This window comes from Pinus tabuliformis, chromosome 2_2 (genome assembly GCF_031772625.1).
Source record: "Pinus tabuliformis cultivar Carrire ecotype Pingquan chromosome 2_2, CPIR1, whole genome shotgun sequence".
Lineage (NCBI taxonomy): Eukaryota > Viridiplantae > Streptophyta > Pinopsida > Pinales > Pinaceae > Pinus > Pinus tabuliformis.
In genome coordinates this window covers 73,126,895-73,150,476 of record NC_142300.1, presented here as the reverse complement: position 1 = coordinate 73,150,476, position 23,582 = coordinate 73,126,895, and the positions used below count along the sequence as shown (strand labels likewise).

Below are 23,582 nucleotides of genomic sequence, written 5' to 3'. Positions count from 1 at the left end.
TTTGACGTTAGGATTGTTGGGCGACCTGTTGTGGCCTTTTCTTTTTTGCTTTTGTTTTTTTTTTTTTTTTTTAGTTTTTTCAGTGTTCCACTGGGACGCACCCCCTACCCGATGCGTCCCCCACGTCCCCTTTTTGGGGAAACTTTGTGGGACCTTTTTTGGTGGCAAAATGCGACTCCTTTGCGGGGGGATAGGGGACGTCAGGGGACGCATATGCGTCCCACCATTTTTTTGTCTACTAATTTTTATAAAACATTAAAATTTTTAAAAAGGATACAAATTTAAATATATGAAAAAAATAGAAAAAATATGAAACTATATTAAAACTTAAAACTTGTTAAAACTGTTTTTTTAAATAAATAAATAAATTATATTATATTAAAGTTTAAAACTTAAAAAATAAAATAAAAACAATAACAAAAATAAAAAACTTAAAGTATATTAACACTTAAGACTTAGTATTTATTAATATTATTTAGTATTTTTTGAGAAATTTACTAGTATTTCATTGCTCAGTGCTTCGTATGTTTACTTTTAATTTAGTATTTTATGGCTATTTTATACTAAAACATAATATCAATGTCATTGTCATATGATGAATTTACTTTTTATCGTTTTTGAAAATTTGATGTGCATTGCATAATTTCAATTGTCAAATGATAAATTTATTAATTTAATTTAGACATACATCGCATCATGCAAAATGATGAATTTAGAAGGAATATTGCACAATGTCAAATGGTGGATTCAATTTAGTAATTTACTTTTAGATTTACAATGCAAAAATGTCAAATGATAATAGTCTAATATGTAATGATGATCATATTAATCTTAGATGTACATTTCATAATTATTAAAAATTTTATTTAGTTATTGACATATTTTTGGGATTTTATTTTTTATTTTTATACGTTATCTTTTTAATAATTTATAATTTTATAATTTTTATGACTATGACGTACCCCGTTTCCCCGAAAATTCCCTAAAATTTGGGGTTGTTTATATATGTACCCCTTATGCGTATCCCCACTCCCGCGTTTCCTCATCCCAGAAACTCGGTGGAACATTGATTTTTTTATTTAATTTTTTATATAACTTTCTTATTTGTTTATTTTATTTTTTGATCTTTTTTTTAATATTTTTCTTTTGCTCTTTTTTCCTTTTTTCCCCTTTTCTTAATGGCCTTGGGCCTGAATGACGAACCTAGTTGAATGGAGAAACCGAAAAGTTACATTGCAAAATACTTCAATCACAACGACAATGAAGTTGATGTAAGATTGATGGCCAAAGGCCATATTAGAGTAGCTCTGTACAATGGTTGAGCGTCAGAAGATCAATCAACTCTGATACCAAATGTCACGAACAAAGTTCGTATATGCAACAAAATACTTAAAAGATCTAAAATATATAAATATCCATGATAGGACAATAATATATTTATATAAGAAATGTACAAAAGATATGAAATGATTGAATTGCTTTTAAAAGGAAAATTTTGATAGGGAAGTAGCAAGCTCCCCATATATATGTAACAACCCACAAGCCACATGTCTTAAAAACTCATAGTTCAGCCTAGGATTGAGATGTCCAGAGACCACTGGAACTGGGGCCGAGATCCCAGACTCCAACAAGACGCTTCTCCTTCCAGCCTTACTTTGACGGGCCATGTCCCTGGGGACATGAACCCAGGTGGATGGGATGGCAATCGACCATCCTTGTTAAAATCGAAAAGTTCTATGTAAAATTTTAAAAATTCTTTGCAGAAACTTGAAAGTTCTATGCAGAAAATTGAATTTACTTTGCAAAAAATTGAATGAAACTGAATGGACTTTGTAGAAAATTGAATGTACTTTGCAGAAAACTAAATGGAACTTAATGTTATATGCTATCACAATTACTTATAATGCAAATTTCTTCTTCATAATTTTTCAGATCAGCTATTGTAGATAGAACATAAACTTAAGGATCACTTGAAGATAACCAAACACAAATATGAGACACTAAGATTTTGTTACAATGACCAGGGCAAAACCCCTCAAGGGGGAAAACGCAAATGATTCTATTAGATTTCTTCAATTGTTTAGTAGAGTACAGAGAGTGAGAGAATGAAAATGAATAAAGTCGCTTGTCTGATCAACTCACAGCTGAAGTGCTCTAGCTCTTTGCTTGAAGATCTCTTTCTCTTGATTAGATCTTGTTCTTCACACTTGCTCCAACTCTTCCTTTGCTCTTACTCTTCACTGACTCTCACACTTCTCTTGCACACACTCGACACTTGCTCTCCTTCACAATGAACATGCTACTCTCAACTTTCACTTGTTCTTGCTTAAATAGATGAGAAAGGAGAGGAGTTACAAAATGAATTCATGCCTTGAGCCAATAATAAGAGAATCAAATTCCATGAGGGAGGAGTTACTTGAGGAGAAGTGTAACTCATCCCAAGAATAGAGAGAGAGGTACACTTTCATTGAAGAGTTACAATTTGAATTAGGGAGAGAGAGAGTTACACTTGAACATGAGAGAATATTTGGTGAGAATTACAAATCGAATTGAATGAGGCAGTTACAAGTGCATTTAATGAGGAGGAGTTACACTTTTGCCATACATTGAATTAGTCAAGGAGAGTTACATTCTCTAAAGTGTGGGGTGTTGAAGAAAGTGTAACTAGGTTCGGTCTTCATAAATATATCTTTAATATTTGTATTTATTTAAGAAAGGAGAAATTATCTTTATGATATTTTGTCAATGACTTTTGTGCTCATTGAAGTAGGTCAAGCACATGTTTAAGTGCTTTTAGGAATTCAAACAGTCAATGTATTTATGTAAGACCCTTTGAGGGCATGTTACACTATGTATAAAATGATATAAAGGTCAAAGGAATACCTCCAAGCAAAGTCAAAGTCATCTCCTTGCAATGAAAACCTTCAAGCAACAAAATAATGAAGAAACAATCAAGTCGGCCTAATGTTGATATAGAGTTTGTCCACTCCCTCTTAATGTACAATAAGCAAGCTCTGAAATCAGCGAAGGTAGAAGCCGAGGTAAGTGAAGGAAAAGGCAAGTTTAAAGGTCTCCAAGACAAGCAAAGAAAGGAGGAAGAAGACCGAAGTGAAGAGGATTGTTTCTAAGGCTAGAAACAGTCACATGTGCGAAGAAAAGGAGGGAAAGTCTGCGGCATAACATCAACTAGAGATCAGTCCATGAATTATCATTGTTTGGGTGAGAAATTAAGTCTACAAGGCCTCCCAAGCCTAGCAAAGGAGTCTCTCTCTAGCGAAGGAAAATAACCCTAATTCTCTAGGGTTCCTACCACACGTGGAAAAACTAGGGTTGCTGTTCAGTTACATCAGTTTGCAGACCTATCTCAAGAAGAACCTTGTTGGATCAAGGGAAGGGTGGCTTCATAAGTGAAGATCATTTCTAAGTAAAGAAGAAGCATATCTAATCAAGAAGCTCACATAAACAGGGTCTATCTCTAGACAAAGATCGAAGAAGGAGGATAAAGTGTTGAGAAGCAAAGTGTCGGAAGGAGGAAGTCTATGTGCCAAGAACAAAGTGCAGAATAGAGGAAGGACTTGACTTGTGCTTGGAGGACATCCTAGTCAAGGGTCTAGGGTTTGGCATTGATCAATAAGAAGCTTCAATAAGAGAAACTTACCAAAGGGTTTTCCTCTCTAAGAGAGAGAGGTTTTGGCCCTGGCAGAGAGCCAACATCTGCATTCTTGTCTTTGTGTTTTTGGTAGCAGTTTGATGAAACACACACATTGTTGATTTGGGGTAGTTTCGGATGTGCTCTAGCCACGAAGATTGGTGGAGAGGTTGGGGCACATGAGATCTCCAATACCCAGAAAGGGTTTGGACAAATTTTAAACAATTCAAGAAATATTAAAATAATTAATATTTTTAATGGAGTCCTTAAGTCTAAACTTAGGGAAAATACAATATTAATGTGTATTGATATGAAATTGTGTTAGAATGGTCCAAAAGACATGGATCAAACCAGATCTAATCTTAGCTTTTGATTAGAGACTTAATTTCGGTCGTTGATTTGTCAACATGAAAAGTATAAGAGGAGGCTTGAGAGTCACTTGGAGAACACACTAAGGGAGACCAGTCAGTTCAATTTCTGGAGCGGAGTTAGCTGAGAAATTGAACCAATGGTCTAGAGAGAAGTCAGGATGCAGCAAGTACAAAACAAAGAGACGAGAGATCAGCGCAGAGGCAGAAGAGGTAGACGCAGGGCTAGAGGAAGCCACGCAGAGGCAACAAACACTACGGAGAGCCAGCAAGGTCTGCGTCATCCATGCAGAGGCTGCAGGAGCGACGTTGAAGGCTAGAGAGGTTGCGCAGAGCCTCAATAGGCTGACGCAAAGGGTTTCTGACTGTCGCAGAGGTCAGTAGGGCCTACGCTAGGTTCAGAAGAAGTGTTGGAAAATTTGTCTATCTGTGGGTAAGCCAGTGTAGCACCCGGAAGGGTCACATCCATAAGTCCATGTTGCTCTCTAAAAACCAAGAACTTTCCTTTTGGTAAAGGCTTGGTAAGAATGTCAACTATCTGATCATCGGAGGAGATGTGATGGAGCCTCACTGCTCCTCTCTGCACCATATCCCGAATATAGTAAAATACTTGATCTCAATATGCTTGGATTTATCATGAAACATAGGATTTTCTGCAAGACAAATCCCACTCTTATTGTCATAATATATAACTGTTGCATTTGGAACTTGCTCAAATAGTTACCCAAAAAGATTTCTTAGCCAAACTGCCTCACAACTAACCATGCTAGTAGCAATGTACTCAACTTCAGTTGTACTCAGTACTACAAATTTCCGATTTTCGGTCATCCAGAAGGTCATGGTAGATCCCAAGCTAAAGCAACACCCAGAAGTGTTGCTTCTATCAGCAGAGTTACCAGCCTAATCAACATCAGTATATCCATGAAGTCTTACATTTTTAGCAATCTATTTCAATCCTAGATTGATAGTTCCATGCAAGTATCTAAGTACATGTTTTGCAGCAATCTAGTGAGCATGAAAGGGATCAATCATATGTTGACTTAAAGTGTTTACAACAAAGCATATGTCAAGCCTAGTGTTTACCAAAACATCAAAGCACCAATGAGCTATCTATACTCTGTGGGATTTGCCAGATTAGGTCCTGTAGCTTTGCCACATAATTTCTTAAACTTCATTTCCATAGGAGTATGCATGGACTTACATTCTACCATAACAAATCTTTCAAGAAGCTTAGCAAAATATTTTCCTCGACAAATATAAATTTCACCAGGTCTTTACAAGACCTCTAGATCTAAAAAGTAATGCATCAAACCAAAGTCTTTCATTTCAAATTCAGAAGATAACCCCCTCTTACACTGGAGGATAAGAGGTTCTCCTCCTGTCAAAAATAAATCAGCATACAATACCAAAATCAAAGGTATACCTTGGACCGTCTTGAAGTAGAGGTTTGGGTTTGCACTGCTTCTTGTGAAACCAAACTTTATCAAGTTGCTATCAATGCAAGCATACCAAGCTCTTGGAGCTTGCTTCAACCCATATAAGACTTTTTTCAGTCTGCATACATGAGTTTTCTTGTCATGCTCTTCAAAGCCTTGTGATTGTTCCACAAATACCTCTTCCTTGAGGAAGCCATGAAAGAAAATAATTTTCACGTCCATTTGGTGAAGAGTTTATCCTTGAATAGCAACTAAGGCAACAACAGATCGAATAGTAGTATATCGAGCTACAGGTGCAAAAATCTCATCGTAATTTATTCTCTCTTTCTAAGAGAAACCTTTAGCAACAAATCTAGCCTTATATTTTTCAATACTACCATTTGCACCATGTTTAATCTTAAACAACCATTTGGAAGTGACAACAAATTTACCTTAAGGTCTAGGGACCACTTCCCAGATATCATTCTAGATGATGGACTCGTATTCTTCAGTCATGACATTTTTCCAAACTTGTTCTTTTGCAGCTTCTTCAAAGGTGCATGGTTATGCCTGAATGATGTTGCTCATGGCAACAACATACCCTTGAAATCGGCTTGGCTTCTTATTTTCTTTGAACGTTCCTCTTGGGGCAACATGATGTTCAACATCTTGTAAGGTATCTTGTAGTCATAATGGTTTCTTTTTGGTAGGAGGATCTAGAGGATCCATGGAACTTATCAACAAGCTCATTCTCAGGTTCCAATTCAGACTCAGATGCAAACTCTTTTTTTAACAACTTGTCTTTCAGCAATGGCAGGGGGAGGAGAGTCTCTTGCTTTTCTAAGAGCTGCATCTTCATCAAATGTTATCTCTCTGTTAAACTCTATAGTTCTTTGACCAGGTACATAAATTCTATAAGCTTTTGAATTATCACAATAACCAACAAACGTACCTTTCTTACCTAAAGCTTTTGGTTTGTTCCTTTTCTCTTTTGGCACATGGAAGTACACAAGACAACCACAAATTCTCAAATGACTCACCTCAGGGTTTTTACCAATGAAGACTTCTTCATGAATCTTATTGTCTAAGGCCTGATTAGGTGTTATATTTTGCACATAAACAACAATATTTATAGCTTTTCCCCACAAAAACTTTGGTAGATTTTGATCACACAGCATGGCTTTGATCACTTTCATAATGGTTATATTCTTCCTCTCATCCACACCATTTTGTTGTGGATTGTTTGGCACACTAGTTTCTTTTTTTAAAATCATTGGTGGTGAACTCTCCCCCATTATCAGATCTGAAAGCTTTGATCAACTTTCCAGTTTGATTTTTAATCAGAGCTTTGAAATCTCTGAATATGTCGAATGCTTCCTCGTTCTTTTTCAAAAAGAATATCCATGTCTTGTGAGAAAAATCATCAACAAAAATCATGATATACAAGTAACCAACAAGAGAAGTAACAAACATAGGTCCACATAAATCAGAATGTATGAGATGAAGTACTTGACTAGTTTTTATTCTGCTTGAAGGGAATGGTCCCTTTAGATGCTTTCCACTTCCACATCCTAGGAAAACTCCCTCATTATCAATTTTGATCTCAGGCATTCCAAAAACTATCTTCCTTACATGAGGTATGGCTTTGTAGTGTAGGTGAGAAAATTTTGTGCCATAACTCGCACTGAAGATCAGTATCATGGACTAGTGCATGAATGGGTTTACCATTGACTTTGTAAAAGCCTTCACATCTTGATCTAAGAATGAAGACTTTTCTCATACTTGAGTTCAAAGGTCAGGTTAGAACTTTTCCATTAATAAAAGTGACATTCATTCCTTTATCTTCTAGAGTAGATATGGATACAAGATTTTTTTTCAAACTAAGAACATACAACGCTTCTTTCAAAAAAATAGATTTGTCATCATCTAACTGAAATGAAACTGAACCATGACCTTTAACTTGGTGAGTAGAATTATCTCCAAAGATAACATTTAAATTAGTCTCCCTCTCAACTAGATTAGAGAGTGTTTCTCTATAACCAGTGAAGTGTTTCGAAGCACCACTATCAACTAACCAGCTATCAAATGAATCTGCAAAAGAAGAACTGGAAAGAGAAGAAACAAGAAAATATTCTGATTGAGTTTCCGCTGCATTATTTCTATACCTTGGATTTATTGTTTTCTTAGGATGGTCTTTTCTTTGATTTTCAGAAGAGTCTTTTTTATAATCAAATTTGTTTTTGAATCTAGGTGCTCTTCTTCTTTCTCTACAGTCACGAGCAAAGTGACCATGATTTTGACAGTTAAAACATCTAACTTTTGATATGTCTAGATTCCCTTTATTTGATTTGAAAGCAGATTTTTTTAATTACCTTTCTTTCTCTTGTCATAAACTAAAAATGCAATAGGTTCTCCTTCTTCATGATGTGAAATTCTCGCTCTAGAGCTCATTCTAGCCTCCTCTTGGATATGCTTTCCCACGAGCTCATTAAATGTGGGAATAGTGTTAATATTGTTGATAGTGGTGATAAAAGTCTCCCAAACAGGAGAAAGACCTCCAAGCGCAATCAACACCATTTATTTGTCAGGTGCAATTAAACCAACTGTTGACAGTTGATTCCCGATTTTGGTCATTCTTAGGAAGTATGCTTGAACCGTCTCCCCTTTGTTCATCTTGATATCCTTCAGTTGATTCTTCAAGGCAACAATCTAGTTCAAGTTACTAATTACAAACATGCCAATTAGTTTGTCATACATTTGTTTAGCTTTCTTCAAACTAGAAACATAAGTAATGAAATGATCACTAAGAGAATCATGGATAATTTTTCTAGCTTTGATTTCATCATTTTTATGTTTGGATTTGACAACAGTACTTGCATTCTTTGGTGGATCAGCTACTGTGTATTCAACATATTCCAGAACTTCTTGTTTTTCAAAAGTGATATCTAGCCTTGTTTTCCACAAACCAAAGTTTGAAGCATCATTTAGCTTCTCCTCTACCTTGAAGTAGGACAAAGTCCTCTTGATAAAAAAAATTTAGCAGCAAGTGGGGTCTCTTCAAGGGATCTCTGGTCTCTTTGGACTTGTCTTCACCAAGGCTTTGATACCATGTTAAAATCTGAATGTTCTATAAAAATTTTAAAATTTCTTTGTAGAAACTTGAAAGTTCTATGCAGAAAACTGAATGATCACTAAGAGAATCATGGATAATTTTTCTAGCTTTGGTTTCACCCTTTAAATGTTTGGATTTGAGAACAACACTTGCATTCTCCGGTGGATCAGCTACTGTGTATTCAACATATTCCAGAACTTCTTGTTTTTCAAGAGTAATATCTGGCCTTGTTTTCCACAGACCAAAGTTTGAAGCATCATTTAGCTTCTCCTCTACCTTGAAGTAGGACGAAGTCCTCTTGATTAAAAAACTTTAGCAGCAAGTGGGGTCTCTTTAAGGGATCTCTGGTCTCTTTGGATTTGTCTTCACCAAGGCTCTGATACCATGTTAAAATCTGAAAGTTTTATGCATAATTTTAAAAATTCTTTGCAAAAAACTAAATGGAACTGAATGTAGTTTGCAGAAATTTGAATGTACTTTGCAGAAAGTTGAATGTACTATATGTTGTTACAATTACTTAGAATGCAAATTTCTTCTTCAAAACTTTTCAGATCAACAATTGTAAATAGAACATAAACTGAAGGATCATATGAAAACAACCAAACACAAATATGAAACACTAAGGATTTTGGTACAATGACCAGGGAAAAACCCCTCAAGGGGGAAAGCCCAAATGATTTTTCTTTTATTAAATTTCTTCAATTGTTCAATAGAGTACAAAGAAAGAGAGAATGGGAATGAATAAAGTCACCAATGTCTGGTCAACTTGCAGTTAAATCGCTCTTGTTTTTTGCTTGAAGATATCCTTCTCTTGATCAAATCTTGTCTTTCACACTTGCTTCAACTCTTCCATTGTTCTTACTCTTCACTTGCTCTTACACTTCTCTTGCACACATTCAACACTTGCTCTTCTTCACAATCAACATGCTACTCTCAACTCTCACTTGCTCTTGCTTAAATAGATGAGAAAAGAGAGGAGTTACAAAATGAATTCATGTCTTGAGCCAATAATAGGAGAATCGAATTCCATGAGGGAGAAACCCCTTGAAGAGAACTATAACTCATCCCAAGAATAGAAAGAGAGATACACTTGTCTTTGGGAGTTACAATTCGAATGAGAGAGAGAGAGAGAGAGAGAGTTACACTTCAACATGAGAGAATATTTGGTGAGAGTTACAAATCGAATTGAATGAGGGAGTTACAAGTGCATTTAATGAGGAGGAGTTACACTTTTGCCATACATTGAATTAGTGAGAGAGAGTTATATTCTCTTAAATGTGGAGTTGCTATTTTGTTCCAAGAGAGAGATTCAATTTTCCAAGTAAGAGATTCTCAATTTAATTTACTTATACCATGAGAGAATTCATTTTTATTAATCCTTTAAAGGTGAACGACTTTAGACTATTTTATAAATAAAAGTATCATAATAATAATAATATTAGTAAGGATAAAATATATTAATTCTTGACTTGTATAATCATGATTGATTTGATTTTAAAGTGGATTCCATATGTCGAGATCATCCTTGATCATTTAGATGTGGCTTTCTATTTTTTGAAAGTCACTTCCAAATTGAGATGTAACTTACTATTTTTAGAAAGTCATATTAAAATTGTCAGAAATGAAATTTTATTATAGGTGGTTCAAACATAATTGAAAGATATGATTTTTTCTAGGAGAAATTCATCCCTGAGCTGCCAAATTTTAACAATCCCTACCACTCGAGCCAAGCATCAGTTGACATGAGATGATTGAATTGTTACAAATGATGACCCAATTATATACCTAAGCAAGTGCCCCTTCATGTGTTGAAGAATTTAGGGCATGTAGTTAAAGAGATTCTTCTTTACATGATAATTACTAATGCTTAGCTTGTTAATCATTAGTGTGTCTTCTTTTAATCATTAAATAACTACCATAACAAAGAGACAAGAACACAATAAGTTGGCATTCTGCCAGGGCCAAAACTTCTCCCTCATGGAGAGGAAAACGCGCATAAAATTCTTCTTATATAGATTCTAATTGATGAACACCAAGACCATGGCCCTTGACTAACAGAGCCTCTTCAAGACCAAGCCACCAATCCTCTTCTTCATACTGTTGAAATCATCATCTTCATTGTACCATGGAGACATACATTATTGTTGCAACATCATTGAGAATATCCTTGTACTTCCATTGAGAAACTCATCATAGCTATAAGCTTCATGGCTGCTGCATTACAATAGAGAACACATCGATCTTCTTTATGATGTATATTTCAAGACAATGAGACGGTAATTATCAAAATCATGACTGTGCTTACGGTATATGAAGGTCGAGACAAAGTATGATAGGGATCCTTCTTGCCGAGGGTGTATACTTGGGACTGCACTTATTATGACATTGAAATATGCTGCTTCAGTAATGCACTGAGGCCTATAACAAGGAGACTGAGACTTCTTGATGATATTTCAAGTGAGTCCGATAAGGTATCTCTATTGTGCTTTATCCGAGAGAGTGCTCCTTAAAATATGCGAAGTCCAGACCTATACTTATCCGAGCTTCTTCAGAGATATGCAAGATCCTTCTGTGTTCTTTTGTGGTGACCCCAATTGCTTATTTATAGGTGTACGTCCATGCATGCAAACCGACATGAGTTAATGAATTGTTGTGTCACTTCATGTGAGCCGACGTGTCTATTCTTTATGTCAATTTTATTGGTCGACTTTACTATTCTTTTCATCGTTTTGTTTGGTTGTGATAAAGAGGATTGTGCTAGTCTTGGAGGGTTGTTCTTGACTTTAGGTTGACTCATATACATTTCATAAATGCTCAGGAAGAGCTCTTTGACTCTTTGACTTTCCGAGACCTATGGAATGAGCAAGAAACTCATTCTTGTGATTCTCAAAAATAATATTTCTTTTCTTTACAAGTACAAAGATCAAAATTACATGTATAAGTACCAAACTTAGTTACATTTTCTTCAACACTCCCTCTTAACTAGGGAGGTATTTATAATGGTACTTGGTTATTCTCAATCTGAAGAATTTCCCATAAGAAGAATCGAATTGGTAATCCCATCTGTATAGCATCATATCAACCAACATTGTCATAGTGCAAGGCCTGGACTAACAACTCCATCTCTCTACGAGACCATGAGCTACAACGCTGGCGAGACCAATGATTTATAGACACCTTTATCATTGTCTCTCAAGGTACATACCCACTCAGGTGTTCACTGAGTATGACCTTCTAGGACTATTCTTATCTTGGGTTCCCAACCCTCAAAAAATATTAGTCTTCTTGCCTACTCTTATCTTGGATGCCCTACACTTCCTCAAAGAGTATCGGATGACAGATGATTACCCAATCCTCCATTCTTTCTTCCCAGATGAAGACAAGAATGTTGTGTCTATCATGCATCTACATTTCCATTCATGGCCTTCACCTAGACTTACAGTTGTTAGTCCTAGTCTAGTGCATGACACATGAAATAGGAAAACGCGACTGTCACTCCTTTGTAATCAGGGGTGATCTAATTCAAGCTCCCTCCTGATTAGGGACTTGTCAGATCTCCTTCATAACAAGGGACTCTTCTTTTTATTAGCAACTTCTTCTTCATGGGTCCTTCAGCTGCTTGAGCAACTTCTTTCTTTGATGTCATAGAGTTCAGTTGAGCTTCTTCCTTGTAGGGCATCAGCCATCGATCACTTTCCTTCTCGGTTTGTCATGTCATACCTATCTTCATGGAAAGTGGCCTTCTTGATACGTATCTGGAACCTTTGTTATATAGCTACTTATTTCCCATCATGCTTCGTTCAGGAATTTCCATCCACCACATGAATGCCAGTTGTACTTGTACTTACAACTCTTGTTCCAGTAACCCTGCATGCACTCATCCAGATATTATTCAAGAAATCAAAACATAACATTAAATCAAATAGTACCTTGCTACATGGCTCTTTATCATGACATCTTCATGTAGGTATCATCATCCTGCATTCATGTTGACACATCTCCCAAAGATATCCATTGTCTAGGGTCTTCATCTTTTTCAGACTTTCATCAAAGTCTTCATATCTTTCTGAGAGATTTCCTATTCAAATTTTCTTGGTCTTTGGATGTTGATTGCCTTCATTAGGGTTGCATATCTCATGATCTCTTCCTTCCTCACACATTTTCTTCCCAGGTGCTTTCAATCAGAGTTTCTTATTTGTAGTTAACCACCTCGTACTTCATATGAGGACATATTATGTTGATTTCATCTAGTGTAACTTGTGCCTTCCTGCATCCTTTCAGAGGAGGAGATCCTTTTCCTCTTGATCATGCTTCTCAAGATAGAATTGATGATCCATGTTACATGCAACCATATGTCATAAGAATACATACCTTATTTTACCTTCAGGTCATGGAGGCTTCTTCCAGCAGCTTCCTTGATTTGCTTTATCACATCATCATCTCATGGATTCCACAAGTTGGAGTTCCCGTTGAAGCACTTGCTTCCTTTCTAGATTAGTGAATTCTTCGATGAGGATTCCATCAAAGAATTTTGAGGATCTTGTATATCCCCAATTGGAAGATGTTTCCTTTTTGACTTGATGTATGGTGAACCTTGTCTTAGATGACTTCTTCCCTTCATTCAATGTCCACTGAGGTTCCCAAGAACTATATATACATGTCTGTCAGCCATGGATTTTGTCTTTCATGATTCCCATGATGATATCACGAGCTCTCGTTTCTAATGCTTCCATGATGCCATGATGCATCTTATTATCATTGTCATATCTTATAGCACAAGATTTAGGAGCTTATGATAGGACCCTTTTTGTGAGGGATACTATCTTACTCATAGGAGAGATTTGTTACTCCCTCTTTCCTTGGCCCTTTTCTTCAGCTTCCTCCATCTCTTAGGGATATGAGCTTCTAAAATATTTCTATGGCATTGAACCTTAGCTATACTTATTCTTTCTTGAGGACTAAGCTTTTGTGTTGGTCTAAGTGATGTGACCTTCTTTACTATAATTTCAGAGAGTATATCTTCTAGAATTTCATATATCTCTCTTTATGTCTCCTCTTTTAGCATGTGAGGACCTTTGAGTGATTTCATATGATTCCTATGAGTCTCTTGATACATTCAGGCACTGTTTGACCTTCAGAGACCTTTCCATAGACATTAATGATTTCTCTTTTCTATGAAGATTATTACAATCCTCCTTATTTTATGCAAGGACCTTTTTAGTGAGGGCTATGACTATCCTTCACTATTTCTATTTCCTTGCAAAGCAAATTTATTTAACCAAAAACATGAAAGATACTTACTTGGCATGTGAAGAGGAGATCTTCACCTTGATGCTTCTTTTGCTTGAGCTTCCCATCATGAACCACTTGTATCCTTTTACCAAAACTTCTTTAGAGAACATCATGACTTTTGATTCCTTCTATACTGAACACATCGTTGACATGCTCGTGATACTGCCATCCCACAAGTGGACCTTATTATCAGCAAGTTCATGCTCTGATCCGAGCATCATGCTACAAGATTCGGAGCTGTGACAAGTATATCGTTGTAACACTGCACCGAGACAGTGATGTCTTATGAGTGTTGTTCATTCAGATTGTGCACTGTATTGTGAGCTCAAAATTGTCACCGAATTCATCACTGTGATTTTATTGAGATGTGTATTGGAGATCTGCCTTTTGATCTATCGAGATCATGACAGTCTCTTCATAGTTTTTACTGAGATCATAACCTATGTTAGGATCATGACTGCTTCTTGACCAAGAATGTAAGTGTGTTTATCATCGAGATCTTACTTGTCATGGCTGTGTGGAGAATATATATATATATATATATATATATATATATATATATATATATAGATATAGATCTATATATATATATATATATATATTACTGTAGTATTGCTGAGTTTCTTATTCAAGACTGTGTATGAGACTGTTCCCTACTGTGGGATTACCTGATTCTTTCCATCAAAACTGAGTGGTGCTATAGGGTCTTTGAAACCATCATTCTTATGCCGAGAGATTACCGAGACAGAGATACCAAGACTTGTTAGTATCTCTCCATCATGAGCATGTTGAGGACTGTGTTTATGAGGAGGTCGCGACAGTGATTGTATTGTAATCACAAGAATGCTGAGATATCATACTTCACTGTGCTCATTGAGACTGATAGAGGAGAACTTCATCACCGAGGTCCTGTACCTGTTTGAACCATCTGAAGATTCAGAGTGATCCGACTTCTGAGTACTAGCATTGAGACTTCACTTTAACTGAGATTGATCTTGAATTGTCTTGCTGTTGTATACTGCTTGTTGAAGACTGATCTTTCAATTCCTTCAACTTGTTCTGATGTCCTTCTTGAAGCTGATCCTTAAGTGTCTCTTTTGTGCCCTTCCTTAGACTGCAACCATAGCTCTGATACCATGTTGAAGAATCTAGGGCATGGAGTTAATGAGATTCTTCTTTACATGATAACTATTAATGCTTAGCTTGTTAATCATTAGTGTGTCTTCTTTTAATCATTAAATAGCTACCATAACAAAGAGACAAGAACACAATAAGTTGGCATTCTGCCAGGGCCAAAACCATGACCCTTGACTAACAGAGCCACTCCAAGACCAAGCCACCAATCCTCTTCTTCATACTGTTGAAATCATCATCTTCACTGTACCATGAAGACATATATTACTTCTGCAACATCACTGAGAATATCCCTGTACTTCCACTAGAAACTCATCATAGCTATAAGCTTCATGGCTGCTGCATTACAATAGAGAACATATCGATCTTCTTTATTATGTATATTCCGAGACAGTGAGACAGTAATTATCAAAATCGTTACTGTGCTTATGGTATATGAAGGCCAAGACAGAGTTGGATAGGGATCCTTCTTGCCGAGGGTGTATTCTTGTGACTGCACTTATTATTACACCGAAATATGCTGCTTCAGTAATGCACCGAGGCCTGGAACAAGGAGACTGAGACTTCTTGACAAGATTTCAGGTGAGTCTGATAAGGTATCTCTACTGTGCCTTATCCGAGAGAGTGCTCCTTAAAATATGCGAAGTCCAGACCTATACTTATCCGAGTTTCTTCAGAGATATGCAAGATCCTTCTGTGTTCTTTTGCGGTGACCCCAGCTGCCTATTTATAGGTGTATGCAAGCTGACATGAGTTAATGAATTGTTGTGTCACTTCATGTGAGCCGATGTGTCTATTCTTTATGTCAATTTTACTGGACGACTTGATTATTCTTTTCATTGTTTTGCTTGCTTGTGATCAAGAGGATTGTGCTGCTCTTGGAGGGCTGTTCTTGATTTTAGGTTGACTCATATACATTTCATAAATGCTCAGGAAGAGATCTTTGACTCTTTGACTTTCCTAGACCTATGGAATGAGCAAGAAACTCATTCTTATAATTCTCAAAAATAATATTTCTTTCTTTACAAGTACAAAGATCAAAATTACATGTATAAATACCAAACCTAGTTACATTTTCTTCAACATCATGAATGGTCATGTCCTTAGAGACATGCCTCTTATATGCAATTCACTAATCAATCATTATTTTTATATATATATATATATGACATTTTCCTGATAAGGGTATTATATATTCCTTTCCTTGGATACACTGTTTAGACATATTTATATTTCGTGATCTTCCCATGTTATTATTATTTATATTTACAAAATATATATATATATATATATATATATATATATATATATATAACATTTTCCTGATAAGGGTATTATATATTCGTTTCCTTGGATACACTGTTTAGACATATTTATATTTCGTTATCTTCCCATGCAATGATCCTTATTCTGCCCATAATAGGAATGCTTTGTGATGGCATGAATAATAAGTCCGAAACGGCTCAATGGTTGATGGAACTGAAGAAAAAATATTTTCGCTGAAGTGTTACATTCCGTAAGTGTTTTAATTGAATTTGCCAACAGGGTAGAGGCTATCTTAAGACACTTCCAAATTCCAATACCTCCAGAGTGTAGATTATTGATGGAGGGGTCAAACGATATGGTTTCTATGATGGGCAATTTTAGACTGCTATGCTTGTATGTGATCAGAGATTATTAATTTTAATTAGCTAGATCTGAAAGTGATCACCAATCTAATATTTCATTGTTGTTCTAATTACCGCCAGAGTAACTAGTCATTAACATTCTCATTGTTGACGAAATTATCATTTAAACAAAGTAAGCTTTTTGACTGCAGGGTGAACTGTCAGTTGGAACCATGGCATCTTTTATCGGTTATACTTTCATGTTGACATTTGCAGTGAGTAAATATTTGTTTCTTTTTTAACTGAATTCATCTAATTCTTTATTTCTCTCTATCTGTTAGGTTGTTGATTGAATATTTATCCTGTAAAGAAAATGTGATTTTGTGTTAACAATTTCCATCCTTCATTTAGGTCCAAGGGGTTGTAAACACACTGGGTGATATTCGTGGGATGCTTGCTGCAGTTGATCGGATCAATTCTGTCATATCTTCGACAGAAATTGATGAGCCATTGGCTTTTGGATTAGAAAGACAGGCTCATGGTGAACATGCAAGTTCCAAGGAGTATGAAAATGCAGAAACTGCTGACAATGTTTCTGACATGAATTTCAAGATTAGACATTTCATGTCAGGGCTGAAGTCGACTTCTAGTGTTCGTGAGCTAGCTTGGGCTGGAGATGTTGCTCTTGAAGGTCAGCCAGTAGTCCTTTTATTGGGATCTAAAATATTATAGTTTTACTCCTAATTTTTTTAACTGGCCAGCAGATATTACGAATTTCCTATCCTGCTGATGCCATACTTACTGCAAAATAGTAAAGACTTGAATTAAATACCTGGCCCATCTCTGATTATAAATAACTTCCGTTCCCAATACAGACTCTGTCCTTTACCTGGCCTTTGTTGTGTGTGTGTGTATTGTTCATTTGTTTCACTTACTGCATAATAGAAGTCCTAGCTAGCTGCATCTTCAAATAGGAAGTTGGTTCACTATATAAAAAGTAACAGAACCACTTTAGATAAACACCTTAGGTCCCTAAAAATTCTGTTTGGCGTTATTTCATCATCAACAAACTATTCAAATTGTATACAACATGATCAGTGTTCCCCATTTTCTATTGCTTATGAACAATAGGTATTCCTTTGGTCTCATTTGCATGTTACCTCAAATTCCAACACTTCAGATATCAGCAAACTTGCAATCTGATATTGATACCATTGATGTAGATGTTAGAGCTTAGAACAGAATCACAGATTGAGATGTCGTTGTTGTGTTTTTTATTTCTTTAACTCTTACTCAGCCATCACATTTACAATGCCTATTAATTCTCCAAGCTATAATTCTAACCAGCTTGCAAACTGAGTCACTGACAGATGTATACTTTGCCTACCCACTGAGGCCTGATGCCCAAGTCTTGAATGGCTTCACTCTTAACTTGAACCGTGGAACAGTAACAGCTCTTGTGGGTTCAAGTGGTGCCGGAAAAAGTACAGTTGTGCAGCTCTTGGCACGCTTCTATGAGGTTTGTTTACTGCTATCCATGTGCTCTTCATTAATCACTTTTTCTGAGCATTATAAAGATTGTCTTTTAGATGTAAATGTATTTTGTTGGCAGCCAGTACAAGGTCGAATAACAATAGCTGGAGAAGATGTGCGGATGTTTGACAAAACTGAATGGGCACGTACTGTTTCCATTGTGAACCAGGTAATCTGAGCTTTGTCAAGAGTCACTGAGTCAACCTCATCATGAGAGTCACTAATATGCTCTATTATTACAAGCTAAGCTATTATGATCAACTAAAACCGATGTTAGAAAGTTAAACTGCTGGAGGAATGAGTGTTGTTAGCACTTGAAACCATTCAGTAACGGTGTAACTAGAAATTGGATCATGGTCATCACAATCCGGTTCCTCCATGCTTCAAGTTAGTATGTGCTAGTGACATGAGGGGCTTCTTGAATGATCATAGATGAAGTAATAAACTCTAACCTGCAAAACTGATGTCAGATCTGGAAAGACAGCTTGATGGGAAATTATATATCTGCATGTTAAACATACAGATGGTGGAAACATAAGTGCAGGTTGTTGGAAATGTTGTCCAATCATTTTATGTGATACTAATGTTATAAACAAAGTATAAAAAAATATTCCATGTTCGAATTATATAATAATATTTATCAAGTGATATGATTTGATGATTACAAAAATGAATATGTATGGCATTTATATGCCTATGGTGACCCTTCATGTGCAAGTATATTTATGAGTTGTACCTTTTAATAATTACATATGATTTCCATTATACCCTAAGTTTTATGTTCCTATCTCTATATATGTTATTTTATATCCATATCATTTTGAACTCGTATGTCTAAATTTGGCATGTTATTTGGGAAGAGAAATTCTGAGGTGTAAGTGTGTGCTACATATCCTCATAACTGAAATATCTGAAGTTGGATAATGTAATTGTTATATTTGATGTTTTCTTTTATCTTTTATGCCGCCTTCTAAAATAAAATATCAATGCACCCAACATGCAGGAGCCAGTGTTATTTGCAATGTCAGTTGCAGAAAATATTGCCTATGGATTACCAAATGAGCAAATTGCACAAGAAGATATTGTTTCAGTTGCTAAAGCTGCCAATGCCCATGATTTTATCATTTCTCTTCCACAGGTTTGAATCTTGTTCTCGTACCTTGTGATGTTTTATTATTTTTATAGGTGAATATTTGTTGAAGTTAATCAAGTGGGAAGTGTCTTTTCACTTGAGATAAATTTTGCAACATAAATTTCACTTAACTTGGTTGGTTCAACTACATTAGTTGTGCATATTTATATAGGGATATGACACACTAGTGGGCGAACGTGGAAGCTTGTTAAGTGGAGGACAACGTCAGGTAATGACAACTTCATTTTCTAGATAGTTGGCAATGTAAGCATTGTTTGCAAGACACTCATTTTTTTTGCCATGCTTCAGAGAGTTGCCATAGCGAGAGCTCTGTTGAAGAATGCTCCACTATTGATACTTGATGAGGTAAAACCAAGATATCAGCATTCAAGACTGTAACTGAAATGAACAGACTAGTTACAAGTAGAAGTTCAAACAGATTAAATAATATTTTAAAACACTTGTGTTAGATATTTTCTTTTTCGTGTTTTTCTGATTTATCTCCCAAATATTCTCTTTGCTTTAGGCAACCAGTGCTTTGGATGCTGTTAGTGAGCGCCTTGTACAAGATGCCCTTGAACGTTTGATGAAGGTACTTTCATCTTGTTAAAATTATTATGCAGGACATAGCAATTTCCTTTTGAGAAGCTGATGTAGTATCCAAATCTGATTGTCACTATTGATGGACAGGGACGAACTACTTTGGTGATTGCACATAGGCTGAGTACTGTGCAAAATGCTGATCGAATAGCTGTAGTTTTAGAGGGAAAAGTGGTTGAATTGGGTCACCACTCTGAGTTGTTGGCCCAAGGAGGCCTCTATTCTTCGTTGGTGGATACTCAAAGGCTTGCCTTTGAGTAATTTTATTTCAACATAGTTGATTTATGCTCTGTTGTAGATTATCCTTCGTGAACATTCTTAAAATCTCATAAACACTAGGAACTTAATATGAAAAGCATGATTGAATTCTTTTCCTGAGTTTTCTGTTTCAATGGCTGTGATAGTTACTGTCCAGACTCCACACACACAATGCATGAACTCATGTCAAATAGTTGAGACCAATATCCAAGCATGTTGGACACCAAAACCCCTAAATACATGTAATGGAGGTCACTGGTTTGTCTCTCTTGATCCTCTCAAGGCAAAGTGCTTGGAACTTAGGCATCACCTGTTTTATGCTTAGTAACACTAAGTACCATCCCCGGAATGAGGGGATTTCCCTAGGAGTTTCCCAGCTTTCTCAACTTAAGTGGCTTTATTACTCTCAACAAACAACTCAATAAAATTACAATCAATATAGTGACTTGTCATTGTACAATCAATCATCATATTTTCTGTTATCAATTTTTTATATACATTCTATACATTAACCACATGGATTTCTTTATACTCCAAACATCTTGAATAATTTTGTTTGAACAAACTTTGGTCGTTACATTTGATATCAGATAAAGTCTAATCCAGCAATTAGCGATATTTATTTCAAGACCCTGTCTAATGTGGCCTTTTGCCATATAAATTTTCAGAGTTTTTCTACATCTGGTCTTTTGACTACGATTGGCGATTTGACCATCCTTAAAATTGAAATTTCTGCTGGAGAAAGAAGTACACCACTGCCAAGGAAATTAGAAGGAAGAAAAGGAGGAAAGAAAAAAGGACAAAATACATGATATTAAAAAAAAGGACAAAAAAATTATTATTCTGCTACAAGTTGCAAGGCAAGAAATAACTTTTGTATAAATAGGGGTGTGGCTAGAAGACAAAACCGATTGCATAGTAGGGATGAATGTATGAATGAAGTGTTTAAATCATGTCCAAAAGGCATAGCAGCCTATGTGACCCAAACATAACAAACAGGTAGCCAACAAAGAAAAGTCTGTACAACTCAAAACATCACGTCTAAATCTTTTTTTCTTTTTGCATCTTGGATTTTCCACTGTATCTTGACTAGGAAGTCTGCAATTCTTATTATCTTCTCTTCTTCAAACAATTTACTCAAGTTGTTCACTTTTAGTGTCTCAATATAATTGATCCAGATATCCTTGTATGTTGAACATTCGATGACGTAATTTCATTCTGTCTCTACCACTTCTTGAGTGCAATAACTACACCTTTTGTTTGCCCATTCCTCTTTGTGTATCATCCATCTTCTGGTTTCACATCTAAGTTGATGCAGAGTAGTTCTTATCCGAGTGATGAACATTTTTGCTTTCCATTTTATTGTTGGCATTGTTGTCATTGATTGCAAAGGAGCAGCTATGTGAATCAGAATGTTGAGCTTGGGATGTTGATGGACTGATGATGTTGGCTTATGTTGTTGTATGCATATGATGAGCGAGAATATTTCTCAAAGGCTAGTTTATCTTGAATGCTAGATGGTTTGAACTAAAGAAGGCTGAAAGTGATGTGAAGTGCAATGGTTGAATGTGAAAGTTGAACATTGTTAAAATTGGACATTATATATATACTTTGAACATAAAAAATAGACAATAAAAGAAAATCTGATTTGTCTCATGTAATCATTACAGATTGCGTTGTTTTAATTCGGCTTTATTTGATATTACAAAGTTTTTTTTTTCAGAACTGAAAGTGAAGAGACAAACTTGTGAGCAGTTTTTGGAAGTCCAAAAGACAATGCTTCATTTCATATTCTTCTAAATAATACAAACAGCCAAATGGCTTGCTTATAAAATATACAATGTGGAATGGAAATGGGACTTTTTGAAGAAAAACAGTCTGCATAAGAAAGTAGATGAACAACAAGGAAAGAGATGCAAAGTGAAAAGGAGAAGCAATGCAACAGTAGACTTAACAGCAAAACTATAAATGAGGTAGCCAACATTTGTAACATGATGTTGTGATTGAGAGATTTTTGTTTCCTTCTATGTTGTAACTTGGAAAAGAACAGGTTGTAGCCTGTTGAGGTAGAAGACTCCTGTGGGTGGTATCCTATAGAAAATTCTGGGAGTTGGAGCTTCCTTCGAGGTAGGAGCTCTCATGTAGGTGGGAGCCTACAAAAATCTGATGTAATAAGGAGTAGCAGTTTTCCTTCACATCACTTTTAGTATAAAATTCGTGGTTTTCTCCCTTCAGGGTTTCCACTTATATCTGGTGTCTTCATGTGTTTATTCTTGCGTGTTGTGTGGACGTTTTGAATTCTTGATAAATAAATATGCAAACTTCTCTCATTGACACTTGCAAAAGGAATTCAATAATAATTGAGCACAAGCATAAATTATTAATTGCATACGAAGAATATTAAGTTGAGAAAAAATAAAGAATTTGAACTAGTGATTCACCCCCCTCTTAGTAATTCCCAATCATAAATATCAGTTGGTGTCAGAGCCAAGTTCATTCAGTAGCAGTCTAACAACTGAAAGGAGGTCCTAAGTTAGTAAAATGGCTAGTCAAGAAAGATGTTGAACAAATAAGGCCCCTCTATTTACTGGTACAAACTATGTCTTCTGGAAAGTACAAATGAAAAAGTATTTAATGTCTCTAGGAATAGAAGTCTGGGTTGTTGTGATGATGGGGTATGAAGAACCAAAGGAAACAACTAGTGACAAAGATGCCAAACTGAATTTTATAGCTAATGCAAAAGCTATGAATGCACTTTTGAGTGGTCTATGTGAGTTTGAATTTATCAAAGTAATGCATTGTGAGACAATTAAAGCTATTTGGGTGAAATTAGAAAATATTCATGAAGGAGATAAAAACGTGAAGATGGTCAAATTACAAGTGTATGCAGTTTGAGACCTTAAAACTGAATGAAGATGAAGATATAGCTAAATTATTTTTAAAAGTTGATGAAGTTGTAAATATCATGTTGGGTCTAGGCGAAACAATCAACGAAAGTGTAATAGTTCAGAAAATTTGAAATCATTACCTTCTAAATTCAATCATATGGTTTCAACTATAAAAGAAATAACAAACTTTGAGGCTTTGAACAAAGGTCAACTACGTGACTCTTTGACATCATATGAGATGAAAATTCCAAAAGGGAAGGTAATTAGTAGAGAGAAATCTTTCAAAGCAGACAAACCCATAGAAGAAAATGAGCGGTCATGCTCAAGTTTTGATGAAGAAGAAGCAAAATTTGTTAGGAGGTTGAAGCGAGGCACAGGTAAGTATAAAGGAAAACTTCCATTTAAGTGTTTTAACTGTGGAAGAGTGGGACATTATGCATCAAAATTCACTTTTAAGAAAGAGGAAAATCAGCCTAAAGGGCAAGAGAAGACAAGTCTAACAAAATGTAGAAAGAGAGACTATTCAAAAAAAAAAATTATATGCTCAAGAAGGTAATAGTGGATCTGAAAGTTTTAATGAATCATCTAATAAAT

General features: G+C 35.7%; 1 protein-coding gene across 1 annotated transcript in view; it reads left to right on the top strand.

The window, feature by feature from the left end:
- The window catches only part of ABCB28 (non-intrinsic ABC protein 8), a 507,377-nt gene extending 487,132 nt beyond the window's left edge, over positions 1-20,245 (top strand). Inside the window, exons 9-17 of the mRNA XM_089404304.1 lie at positions 16,790-16,852; positions 16,989-17,268; positions 17,948-18,096; positions 18,190-18,279; positions 19,114-19,248; positions 19,415-19,471; positions 19,552-19,608; positions 19,769-19,834; positions 19,933-20,245. Coding sequence (XP_089260430.1) covers positions 16,790-16,852; positions 16,989-17,268; positions 17,948-18,096; positions 18,190-18,279; positions 19,114-19,248; positions 19,415-19,471; positions 19,552-19,608; positions 19,769-19,834; positions 19,933-20,103 — 1,068 coding nt within the window. The 3' untranslated portion in view covers positions 20,104-20,245. The remainder of the gene's footprint in view (positions 1-16,789; positions 16,853-16,988; positions 17,269-17,947; positions 18,097-18,189; positions 18,280-19,113; positions 19,249-19,414; positions 19,472-19,551; positions 19,609-19,768; positions 19,835-19,932) is intronic.
- The last annotated feature ends 3,337 nt before the right edge of the window (positions 20,246-23,582 follow it).